The 13,071-nt window shown below is 49.4% G+C and overlaps 2 protein-coding genes across 3 annotated transcripts in view; one reads left to right on the forward strand and one right to left on the reverse strand.

Moving 5' to 3' along the window:
• eif2b1 (eukaryotic translation initiation factor 2B, subunit 1 alpha) overlaps window positions 1–13,071 on the reverse strand; it is a 1,065,098-nt gene that overhangs the window by 31,327 nt on the left and 1,020,700 nt on the right. The gene's annotated exons all lie outside the window — the stretch shown is intronic.
• The window catches only part of tctn2 (tectonic family member 2), a 51,543-nt gene continuing 49,124 nt past the window's right edge, over window positions 10,653–13,071 (forward strand). For both annotated transcript variants that reach the window (XR_013578252.1, XM_078554607.1), the window contains exons 1-2: window positions 10,653–10,810; window positions 12,426–12,536. Coding sequence is in view for 1 of the 2 variants with exons in the window: in XM_078554607.1 (XP_078410733.1) it covers window positions 10,723–10,810; window positions 12,426–12,536 (199 nt within the window). In the remaining variant the exon portion in view is untranslated. The remainder of the gene's footprint in view (window positions 10,811–12,425; window positions 12,537–13,071) is intronic.

Consider the following 13,071-nt stretch of genomic DNA (forward strand, 5'->3'; position numbering starts at 1 on the left):
AAAAAAGGTTTCCATTGTGAATTATTCAGTACTAGCCAGAGTACAACTTTACAGAGTATAATGTACTTTGCATTTCACAAACTCATCTTAAGAACTGACGTTTCTTATTTTTCCCATTCTGATTGACAGTAATTGTAGTTAGCTATCAGACCGAGAAATGTGGCTGTTTCTTTTTGCATTCTTGACCTTCTTGGCAACCAGGGATTGGCAACATATGCCAGCCTTGTCAGCAATGTCTTCATCCCGAGAATGAAGAATAAAAAAATAAAATCTCATTCTGTCCCAATATAATTTCTAGAATTTCTCCTGTGGATATTTAGAATATGGAATCTTAATAAACTCCATATTTTAATCAGAACTGAGGCTGTTTCTGTTGTCTAACTGCACAAAGCCCGAGAGAAAAGTGGATTGTTTGTTGAAATCCACCCGACTACTGAAAAACTGGTTGAATGGACACTAGCTATTTGCACAGTAATAGAAGGATTGAAGATCCACAGCTGTTAACAAGTTACAAAAGCCTCTGAAATAGTTGCCATCCCAACTGGGGGAGGATTTGTAGGTGGAAAGGAAAAGCCAGATCAATTGAAAAAAGGGGGTGAAGAATAATAAAGCTGCTTGAAACTCCAGTTCAACGCCAGTTTCTAGTTAGATTCACACTTACCTTTAAGAGTTTAGATTTGGTGCTGTCAATCTCTGATCTGGCATCAGATGGGCACTCAGCCAGATGCTTTGTCTTTGTGCCTTTGTTTCCAGTGGGAGAAGATAAGTTTCCCCTGGAGTAAATGGCTCTTAGGGGTGTTTTGGGAGGGCATTGTGGAGGGGAAGCCCATCTGTTGATCCTGGGAGCCAGCTTTCTTTTCATCAGAAGAGCAAAATGCTGTCTTTCTTCATTGAGCTGCCTCATTCTGGTTATTTTTTGGTACTCCAGCCTCCTTAAATTCTAAAATAGAGACCAAAAGTACACAAGTTACTTTCCTGGAGGATATATTTCAGACTCTATTACTCCATTGATTATCTCGCTCGCTTCCCATCCTCCACCCTCCATAAAATCCAATTTGTCCTAAACTCTGCTACTCGACCATCATTACTAGTCTTGTTGACCTACCTCGGATCTCAGTCTCCCAACACTTCAAATGTAAAATTTTGTCCTTTAAATCTCCCAGAACGTCAACCCATATCATCCAACTCTACAATCCTTGCCCACTCCCCAATTCACCAAACTTTCCATTCCTCTGACTTGCCTGTTCACATTCCCCTTCACCTAAGATACCAACCCACTCTCCTCTTAATTCACCTCTTTTTATTCTCCTAATCACTTCTTTGGCTGTTCAATTGAAAGTAAAGGATCTTGTAGCACTATTCAAAGGGCAGGGAAAACATTCCTCCCTCACTCACCCAAAACAGACACCACCAAATGAACTGCTCATTTATCACATTTATTCCCACAATCTTGCTGTGGTTAGTTTTCTTTTTAAAATGCTTGCCTGGAAAAAGTGACCTCACATGAAAAGTAATTCATTGGTTGGAAAGTGCTTGGGATGTCCAGAGGATAAGTTGCTATATAAATGAAGGTTCTTACCTGCTCTCTAAAAGTAGCATGGGTGGAGAGGGTATAAAACCAAAGCAGAAAATGCTGCACAAACATTACAGGTGAGTCAACATCTGTTAGTGAAAAACACTTAAAAACAGACAAAAAACCCTTGCATTTCTATAGTGCCTTTTACAACTTCAGGGTGACCCAAAGTGCTTTACATCCAATGAGGTCCTTTTGAAGTGCAGTCACTGTTGTAATGTAGAAAACAGACCAGTTAATTTGTGTACAGCAAGAAACCACGAACAATAATGTGAAAATGACGAGGTAATTTGGTTTAGTGATATTGACTGAGGGATAAATAACGGCCATAACTCCTCTACTTCTCTTCAAAGTACTGACATGGGACTTTTTAGATCCGCCTGAGAAGGCAGATTGGGTCTCAGTTTAACATGAAAAACGGCACTGGAAATATCAGCGTGGATTATGTGTTCACATATCTCCTGCCTGCAGTAAGATTGCTACCGCCGAGCCACGACAAGTCCCTATTTATAGTTCCAGAGTTAACAACACTCTTCGGTAACTGTTTCTGCAGATCTGGGTAGATAGGTAATAATTATTCATAATTTTACTGACATAAAATAAACTATAGGAAACAAACAAATGTACCTCCAGCAGGGCTCTCTGGTCCTTAATAAACTGGTTATGAACAGACTGAGGTGCTGTCATCATATCAGCAACACAAAGAGAATAGACAGGATCATTTTTGCATAAGAAGGATAAAGACAGTCGAATTCTTGCTTCTAAATCATTTGTCATCCCTGAAATAGGACCCAAGGCACATTTTAACTTACGATCCATGGGTGCAAAATATCATCCAAAAGAAAACGAAGCAGGGCTCGACTTTGGGCAGAATGAAGTACAGATTCAGTGGGATAGGAGCAGGAATTTATCAGCAGGAAATCGGTTAGTTAAAAGGGTGGTTTTAACCGGATTTAACATGCACTGAACCAATTCCGAAGTTTTGTCAACATTTTTTATTGGCGTTAAACATTGCCAAAGGATTAGCAAGTAACAGCTTGTCCATTTTATTTACATTGTGAATTTGGGGAATATCTGCTTTTCACTGAGAAGAGATCAGCGATTTATTACAAAAACAGAATTAACTGGAAAAACTCAGCAGGTCTGGCAGCCTCGGCGGAGAAGAAAAGAGTTGACGTTTCGAGTCCTCATGACCCTTCAGCAGAACTGAGTGAAGTTAGGAGAGGGGTGAAATATAAGCTGGTTTAAGGTGGGGGGTGGGGGGAGAGTTTGTCTATCTGATGAAAAATTGATCTTTCTCTGTGATATTCCACATCTAAACAGATTAAATCAAAACTGCACAAAATTTAGTGTTTGAATAAATTATTTTAATATATATTTATTTTACAGGAGATGTTTCCTGTTTGCTGAATGAATAAACTTGTCTGATTCAATCCTCTTCTGTCTGGAATCCACCACAGGTTCAGATAGTTGGTGCATTCTGTTAATGCTGATCAGGTTCTGACACCACAGGAACTCCTGACAACTCACCGATGTTAACATCAGGTTCAACCTTAAGAGCAAAACGAGCACATTGAGAAAAATATTTTGGTGTAAGGTGATATGAAAGGTTGTGATCTGACTGTTGGGTTTCACTGCAGGATTGATGTATTAAATATTAAACTAGGTTGCTAGCAGTGGCATTGCCCCCCAGCTGAGAACCATACACAGTTACACAATGACTGGATCTCTCTGGAGCTTGAAGAATTGTAATTATCTCGGTTCCTTTGTCACCCTCTCCCAGTGCCACATCAGAAAAACACAACATTATTTGACAGATTTGGACACTGTACTCCAGTTGTGGCTGAATCAGTATTTTATAAAGGTCCATCATCAATTCTTTGCTTTTATTCCCAATACCTCTATTTATAAGATCCTGAATGTATTTTTAGTCGCTTTCTCAGCCTGCCAGTCAACTCCAGAGATTTGTACATACATATACCCCCAAGTCCCTCTATTTTTGAAGCCATTTAGAATTGTACCCTTTATTTTCTATTGCCTTGTTCTTCCTACTTCACACTTCTCTGCATTTAATTTCATCCAACTATTCCACCAGCCTATCTATGTCTTATGAACACGGGGTCACAGTCTCAGGATACAGGGTAGACTTTCGAACTGAGATGTGGAGAAGCTTCTTCACTCAGTGTGTGGTGAACCTATGGAATTCTCTACCACAGAAGGCTGTAGAGACCAAGTCACTAAATATGTATAAGAAGGAAATAGGTAGTTTTCTGGACTCTAAAGGCATCAAGGGGTTTGGTGAGAGAACGTGAGCACGGTGTTGAGGTAGAGGACCAGTCATGGTCATATTGAATGATGGAGGAGGCTTGAAGGGCTGAATGATCTACTCCTGCTATTATTTTCTATGTTCCTATGTCCTCTTGAAGTCCCTCACTATCCTCCTCATAGTTACAATACTCAGATGTTTGGTTTCATGTGCAAATTTTGCAATTGTGCCACGCACACCCAAGTTTAGGTCTTTAATATGGATCAAAAAAAGCAGTGGTTCTAGTACCAACCCCTGGGGCAACCCACTATAAACCTTCGTCTAGTACAAAAAACAACCATTCACCACTGCTTTTTGCTTCCTGTCACACAGTCAATTTCGTATCCATGTTTTTTTTATTCATTCATGGAATGTGGGATTCGCTGGCTGGGCCAACATTTATTGCCCTAGTTGCCCTTGAGAAGGTGGTGCTGAGCTGCCTTCTTGAATCGCAGCAGTCCATGTGGTGTAGGTACACCCACGGTGCTGTTAGGGAGGGAGTTCCAGGATTTTGACCCAACGACAGTGAAGGAACGGCGATATATTTCCAAGTCATGATGGTGAGTGACTTGGAGGAGAATTTCCAGATGGTGGTGTTCCCATCTATCTGCTGCCCTTGTCCTTCTAGATGGTAGTGGTCATGGGTTTGGAAGGTGCTATCTAAGGAGCCTTGGCGAATTCCTGCAGTGCATCTTGTAGATGGTACACACTGCTGCTACTGTGCGTTGGTGGTAGAGGGAGTGAATGTTTGTGGATGTGGTGCCAATCAAGCGGGCTGCTTTGTCCTGGGTGGTGTTGAGCTTCTTCTGTGTTGTAGGAGCTGCACTCATCCAGGCAAGTGGGGAGTATTCCATCACATTCCTGACTTGTGCCCTGTCGATGGTGGACAGGCTTTGGGGAGTCAGGAGGTGAGTTACTCGTCACACGGTTCCTAGCCTCTGACCTGCTCTTGTAGCCACAGTATTTATATAGCTAGTCCAGTTCAGTTTCTGGTCAATGGTAACACCCAGGATGTTAATGTTGATAGTGGGGGATTCACTGATGGTAATGCCATTGAATGTCAAGGGCGATGGTTGGATTCTCTCTTGTTGGAGATGGTCATTGCCTGGTGAATGTTACTCGCCACTTGTCAGCCCAAGCCTGGATATTGTCCAGGTCTAGCTGCATTTGGACATGAACTGCTTCAGTATCTGAGGTGTCTGTCGCGAATGGTGCTGAACATTTTGCAATAATCAGCGAACAACCCAACTTCTGACCTTATGATGGAAAGAAGGTCATTGGTGAAACAGCTGAAGATGGTTGGGTCGAGGACATGACCCTGAGGAACTCTTGCAGTGATGTCCTGGAACTGAGATGACTGACCTCCAACAACCATCTTCCTTTGTGCTAGGTATGACTCCAACCAATGGAGAGTTTTCCCCCTGATTCCTATTGACCAGTTTTACCAGGGCTCCTTGATGCTACACTCGGTCAAATGCTGCCTTGATGTCAAGGGCAGTCACTCTCACCTCACCTTGGGAGTTCAGCTCTTTTGTCTATGTTTCAACCAAGGCTGTAATAAGGTCAGGAGTTGAGTGGCCCTGGCGGAACCCAAACTGGGCATCAGTGAGCAAGTTATTGCTAAGCAAGTGCCGCTTGATAGCACTGTTGATGACCCTTTCCACTACTTTACTGGTGATTGAGAGTAGACTAATTGGGCGGTAATTGACTCAGTTGGATTTGTCCTGGTTTTTGTGTACAGGACATACCTGGGCAATTTTCCACATAGCTGGGTAGATGCCAGTGTTGTAGCTGTAGTGGAACAGCTTGGCTAGTGGCTAAGTTCTGGAGCACAAGTCTTCAGTACTATTGCCGGAATATTGTCAGAGCCCATAGCCTTTGCAGTATCCAGGGCCTTCAGCCGTGTCTTGATATCATGTGGAGTGAATCGAATTGGCTGAAGACTGGCATCTGTGATGCTGGGGACCTCCAGAGGAGGCAGAGATGGATCATCCCATTGAACATCAAGGGGCGATGTTCTTGGTACTTCTGGCTGAAGATTGTTGCGAATGCTTCAGCCTTATCAGCACTGCTGTGCTGGGCTCCTCCATCATTGAGGGTAGGGATATTTGTGGAGGCTCCTCCTCCGATTTGTTTAATTGTCCACCATCATTCACGACTAGTTGTGGCACGACTGCAGAGTTTAGATCTGATCGGTTGGTTGTGGGATGACTTAGCTCTGTCTATCACTTGCTGCTTATGCTGTTTGGCATGCAAATAGTCCTGGTTTATAGCTTTATCAGATTGACACCTCATTTTTAGGTATGCCTGGTGCTGCTCCTGACATGCCCTCCTGCACTCTTCATTGAACCAGGGTTGATTTCCTGGCTTGATGGTAATGCTAGAGTGGGGATATGCTGGGTCATGAGGTTACAGATTGTGTTCAAGTACAATTCTGCTGCTGCTGATGGCCCACAGCGCCTCATGGATATCCAGTCTTGAGTTGCTAGATTTGTTCGAAATCTATTCCATGTAGTACAGTGGTAGTGCCACACAACACGATGGAGGGTATCCTCAATGTGAAGGTGGGACTTCATCTCCACATTGACTGTGCGGAGGTCACTCCTACCGATACTGTCATGGACAGATGCATCTGCGGCAGGCAGGCTGGTGAGGATGAGTTCAAGTATGTTTTTCCCTCTTGTTAGTTCCCTCACCACCTGCCGCAGACCTAGTCTAGCAGCTATGTCCTTTAGGACTCAGCCAGCTCGGTCAGTAGTGGTGCTACCAAGCCACTCTCGGTAATGGACATTGAAGTCCCCCACCCAGAGTACATTCTGCGTCTTTGCCACCCTCAGTGCTTCCTCCAAGTGATGTTCAACATGGAGGAGCACTGATTCATCAGCTGAGGGAGGGCGGCATGTGGTAATCAGCAGGAGGTATCCTTGCCCATGTTTGACCTGATGCCATGAGACTTCATGAGGTCTGGAGTCGATGTTGAGGACTCCCAGGGTAACTCCCTCCTGACTGTATACCAATGTGCTGCCACCTCTGCTGGGTCTGTCCTGCCGTTGGGACAGGAGATACCCAGGGATGGTGATGGTGGAATCTGGGACATTATCTGTAAGGTATGATTCCGTGAGATTGACTATATCAGGCTGAGCCTGTGCTCTCCCACTTTTGGCACTAGCCCCCAGATGTTAGTAAGGAGGACTTTTGAGGACTTTGCAGGGTCGATAGGTCTGCGATTGCCATTTCCGGTGCCTAGGTCAATGCCGGGTGGTCCGTCTGGTTTCATTCCTTTTTTTGTGTCTTTGTAGTGGTTTGTTACAACTGAGTGGCTTGCTAGGCCATTTCAGAGGGCATGAAGAGACAACCACATTGCTGTGGGTCTGGAGTCACATGTAGGCCAGGCCAGACCATGGCAGATTTCCTTCCCTAAAGGACATTAGTGAACCAGATGGGTTTTTACAACAATCGACAATGGTTTCATGGTCATCATTAGACTTTTAATTCCAGATTTTTATTGAATTCAAATTCCACCATCTGCTGTGGTGGGATTCGAACCCCGGTCCCCAGAGCATTACCCTGGGTCTCTGGATTACTAATCCAGCAACAACACACTGACTCCCTGCGATGTCCCTTTTATTTCATAGGCATCAACTTGCTAACAAGTCTGTTATGTGATATTTCATAAAATGCTTTTGAAAGTCCATGCACACTACATCAACCATATTATCTTCATTAACCCTCTCCACTACCTCATTAAATTCTAAACCAAGTTAGTCAAACACGATTTGCCTTTAACAAATCTGTACTGGCTTTCCTTGATTAATTCACATTTGTCCAAGTGACTGTTAATTTTGTCCCAGATTATCATTTCCAAAAGCTTTCTCAACATTGAGGTTAAACTGACTGGCCTGTAGTTTCTGTGTTTATCCCTACATCTTTTTTTGAGCATGGGTGTAATTTTTACATTTCTTTAGTCCTCTGGCACCATCCATGACTCCAAGGACGACAGTGCAGCACTCCCTCAGTACTGACCCCCCGACAGTGCAGCACTCCCTCAGTACTGACCCCCCGACAGTGCGGCATTCCCTCAGTACTGACTCTCTGACAATGCAGCATTCCCTCAGTACTGACCCCCTGACAGTGCGGCACTCCCTCAGTACTGACTCTCTGACAATGCAGCACTCCCTCAGTACCGACTCTCCCACAGCGCAGCACTCCCTCAGTACTGACCCTCCGACAGTGCAGCGCTCCCTCAGTACTGACCCTCCGACAGTGTGGCACTCCCGCAGTACTGACCATCCAACAGTGCGGCACTCCCTCAGTACTGACCCCCTGACAATGCAGCACTCCCTCAGTACTGACCCTCTGACAGTGCGGCACTGCCTCAGTACTGACCCTCTGACAATGCAGCACTCCATCAGTACTGACCCTCTGACAGTGCGGCACTCCCTCAGTACTGACCCTCTGACAGTGCGGCACTGCCTCAGTACTGACCCTCTGACAGTGCGGCACTGCCTCAGTACTGACCCTCTGACAATGCAGCACTCCCTCAGTACTGACCCTCTGACAGTGCAGCACTCCCTCAGTACTGACCCTCTGACAGTGCGGCACTCCCTCAGTACTGACCCTCCGACAGTGCAGCCGTCCCTCAGTACTGACCCTCTGACAGTGCAGCACTCCCTCAGTACTGACTCTCTGACAGTGCAGCACTCCCTCAGTACTGACCCTCCGACAGTGCAGCGCTCCCTCAGTACTGACCCTCCGACAGTGTGGCACTCCCGCAGTACTGACCATCCAACAGTGCGGCACTCCCTCAGTACTGACCCCCTGACAACGCAGCACTCCCTCAGTACTGACCCTCTGACAGTGCGGCACTGCCTCAGTACTGACCCTCTGACAGTGCGGCACTGCCTCAGTACTGACCCTCTGACAATGCAGCACTCCCTCAGTACTGACCCTCTGACAGTGCGGCACTGCCTCAGTACTGACCCTCTGACAGTGCGGCACTGCCTCAGTACTGACCCTCTGACAGTGCAGCACTCCCTCAGTACTGACCCTCTGACAATGCAGCACTCCCTCAGTACTGACCCTCTGACAGTGCAGCACTCCCTCAGTACTGACCCTCTGACAATGCAGCACTCCCTCAGTACTGACCCTCCGACAGTGCGGCACTCCCTCAGTACTGACCCTCTGACAGTGCAGCACTCCCTCAGTACTGACCGTCTGACAGTGCAGCACTCCCTCAGAACTGACCCTCTGACAGTGCGGTGCTCCCTCAGTACTGACCCTCCGACAGTGCAGCACTCCCTCAGTACTGACCCTCTGACAGTGCAGCACTCCCTCAGTACTGACCCTCTGACAGTGCAGCACTCCCTCAGTACTGACCCTCTGACAGTGCAGCACTCCCTCAGTACTGACCCTCTGACAGTGCAGCACTCCCTCAGTACTGACCCTCCGACGGTGCAGCACTCCCTCAGTACTGACCCTCTGACAATGCAGCACTCCCTCAGTACTGACCCTCTGACAGTGCAGCACTCCCTCAGTACTGACCGTCTGACAGTGCAGCACTCCCTCAGAACTGACCCTCTGACAGTGTGGTGCTCCCTCAGTACTGACCCTCCGACAGTGCAGCACTCCCTCAGTACTGACCCTCTGACAGTGCAGCACTGCCTCAGTACTGACCCTCTGACAGTGCAGCACTCCCTCAGTACTGACCCTCTGACAATGCAGCACTCCCTCAGTACTGACCCTCCGACAGTGCGGCACTCCCTCAGTACTGACCCTCCGACAGTGCGGCACTCCCTCAGTACTGACCCTCTGACAGTGCAGCACTCCCTCAGTACTGACCCTCCGACAGTGCGGCACTCCCTCAGTACTGACCCTCCGACAGTGCAGCCGTCCCTCAGTACTGACCCTCTGACAGTGCGGCACTCCCTCAGTACTGACCCTCCGACAGTGCAGCACTCCCTCAGTACTGACCCTCCGACAGTGCAGCACTCCCTCAGTACTGACCCTCTGACAATGCAGCACTCCCTCAGTACTGACCCTCTGACAGTGCAGCACTCCCTCAGCACTGACCCTCCGACAGTGCGGCACTCCCTCAGTACTGACCCTCTGACAGTGCGGCACTCCCTCAGTACTGACCCTCTGACAGTGCAGAACTCCCTCAGTACTGACCCTCCGACAGTGCAGCACTCCCTCAGCACTGACCCTCCGACAGTGCAGCACTCCCTCAGTACTGACCCTCTGACAATGCAGCACTCCCTCAGTACTGACCCTCTGACAGTGCAGCACTCCATCAGTACTGACCCTCCGACAGTGCAGCACTCCCTCAGTACTGACCCTCTGACAATGCAGCACTCCCTCAGTACTGACCCTCTGACAATGCAGCACTCCCTCAGTACTGACCCTCTGACAGTGCAGCACTCCCTCAGTACTGACCGTCTGACAGTGCAGCACTCCCTCAGAACTGACCCTCTGACAGTGCAGCACTCCCTCAGTACTGACCCTCTGACAGTGCAGCACTCCCTCAGTACTGACCGTCTGACAGTGCAGCACTCCCTCAGTACTGACCCTCTGACAGTGCAGCACTCCCTCAGTACTGACCGTCTGACAGTGCAGCAAGCCCTCAGCACTGAGCCTCTGGCGTAACCGCTCCTCCGCGCCACCAGGAGGCGTGCGAACCCACATCGGTTTCCATAGCAACGGGCCACAATTCATTGTGGATGCTGATTGGTTTGTGAGCCGAAAGATCCAATGAGCGGGGGTCTTGTTGCGGGGTGCCGGGTTTAGCAATGGTGGTCGGGGCAGGGGGGGGAAGCTGTGAGTTGTTGACCCCCCGAGTTTGAGGGCGATGGGCACCGGGCTCCCCGCCTCCCTCGGCTGGATTTTCGCACAGCTTTGTTGCAGCTTCCTGCTGAGCAGGAGCCGGGGCGGCCTGGGTGAGAGAGAGAGAGAGTGTTGGGTTTGGGTGGGGGGTTGGTGCGGGGAGGGGGCTGGTGGGGGGCGCGGGTTGGTTGGGGGGAGGGGGTGGTGGGGGAGTGCGGGGTGGGGGAGTGCGGGGAGGGGGTGGTGGGGGAGTGCGGGGAGGGGGTGGTGGGGGAGTGCGGGGAGGGGGGGGTGGGGGAGTGCGGGGAGTGCGGGGAGGGGGGGGTGGGGGAGTGCGGGGAGGGGGGGGTGGGGGAGTGCGGGGAGGGGGGGGTGGGGGAGTGCGGGGAGGGGGGGGTGGGGGAGTGCGGGGAGGGGGGGGTGGGGGAGTGCGGGGAGGGGGGGGTGGGGGAGTGCGGGGAGGGGGGGGTGGGGGAGTGCGGGGAGGGGGGGGTGGGGGAGTGCGGGGAGGGGGGGGTGGGGGAGTGCGGGGAGGGGGGGGTGGGGGAGTGCGGGGAGGGGGGGGTGGGGGAGTGCGGGGAGGGGGGGGTGGGGGAGTGCGGGGAGGGGGGGTGGGGGAGTGCGGGGAGGGGGGGGTGGGGGAGTGCGGGGAGGGGGGGGTGGGGGAGTGCGGGGAGGGGGGGGTGGGGGAGTGCGGGGAGGGGGGGGTGGGGGAGTGCGGGGAGTGCGGTAGGGGTGGGAGTTGGTGGGGGGAGGGGGGGGTGGGGGAGTGCGGGGAGGGGGGTGGGGGAGTGCGGGGAGGGGGGTGGGGGAGTGCGGGGAGGGGGGTGGGGGAGTGCGGGGAGGGGGGTGGGGGAGTGCGGGGTGGGGGAGTGCGGGGTGGGGGAGTGCGGGGTGGGGGAGTGCGGGGAGGGGGAGTGCGGGGAGGGGGAGTGCGGGGAGGGGGGTGGGGGAGTGCGGGGAGGGGGGTGGGGGAGTGCGGGGAGGGGGGTAGGGGGTTGGGTAGGGGTGGGAGTTGGTGGGGGGAGGGGGGTGCTTGCCGCTGCTGCTGCCAGATGACGCCAAAACCATTTCCCTGACGGGTATTATCTTGGTGCCTGGACAGGAGATGGGAAGTTCCCCACTGCTTTGTTACCAACAAGATGCACTGTGGTACCTGGTTAAACCCCTCCCCTCTCTTCAAAAAAACCCACCCTTCACCCTTGCAAACTACACCCACATCTTTCACTTTCCTTTCCAAAGTCTTTGATCGTGCTGTCACATGCCAAAGGCATGCCCATCTTTCCCATAACTCCCACATGTGAATCTCTCCAATCAGGTTTTCAATCCAACCACATCCAGCTGCACCTCTGTCTGTTCACCTTGCTCTCCTTTAAGACCCGACCCTCCCCTAAAACCAACCTCACCTGGCCTAAAATCTTCACTTTTGCCTTATGAATCTACATAAGAACTGGAGGAGGCCATTTGATGAGATCATGGCTGACTGTGACCTAACTCCAATTTATCCACTTTGCCTGATATTGCTTAATACCTGTGGTTCTGTGAAATTTCTAAGTACTTGAAGAAAACATTGCAGGGCATCGGGAAGGAGTGAACAAATGGGACTAATTGAATAGCTCTCTCATAGAGTTGGCACAGGCATGATGGGCTGAAAGGCTCCCTGTGCTTTAAGATTCTATGATTCTTAGCTATTGATGGTATCATGTAATTATTCTACTTTCTGTTCAGTGTTCCAACCATCTTTCCTGATTGCATCTGGACCTGAAGTAAATGTGTACCTGGTGGGAGAAAACAGCTCCTTGGCTCACATTGGTGTGGAAACAGTTACTGCCACTGATGGTATGTCTCCCTTATTCTCGTTTACTGGTACATAAGTTTCAGAAGTGGGACAATCAGTGTATAGAAGTTGTAATTAGATTTAAATAACATTGCAAAAGAAAAATAATTAGAGTAACACTCTTACGAAATAGAAACTATATATCTAAATTATATTGTTTTACACTCTCATAATCCCTCCTCCCAAAGCCATTCTTTCCTTGTATTCCCTCGAGAATAGAAGGTTGAAAGATGGCCTAGTTGAGATATTTAGAATGATAAAGGGATTCGAGAGGTTACAGAGAAATGATTTCCTCAAGTGGGGAACTCCCAATCCGGGGGAATAGTTTTATAATTAGAACATTTTAAGAGTGAAATCAGAAAGCACTTCTTCATGCACACGGTCTGGAAATCTGGAACTCTCTCCACATCGTTTCTGGGTATGGTCAGCTGAAGTTTTGAAGACTGGTCAACAGACTTTTGTTATGTAAGGATACCAAGGGAAATGGAGCAAAGGTAAGTAAATGTAGTTAAAATACTGATCAGCTATGATCTAGTA

Source organism: Cetorhinus maximus, chromosome 12 (assembly GCF_964194155.1).
Source record: "Cetorhinus maximus chromosome 12, sCetMax3.hap1.1, whole genome shotgun sequence".
NCBI lineage: Eukaryota > Metazoa > Chordata > Chondrichthyes > Lamniformes > Cetorhinidae > Cetorhinus > Cetorhinus maximus.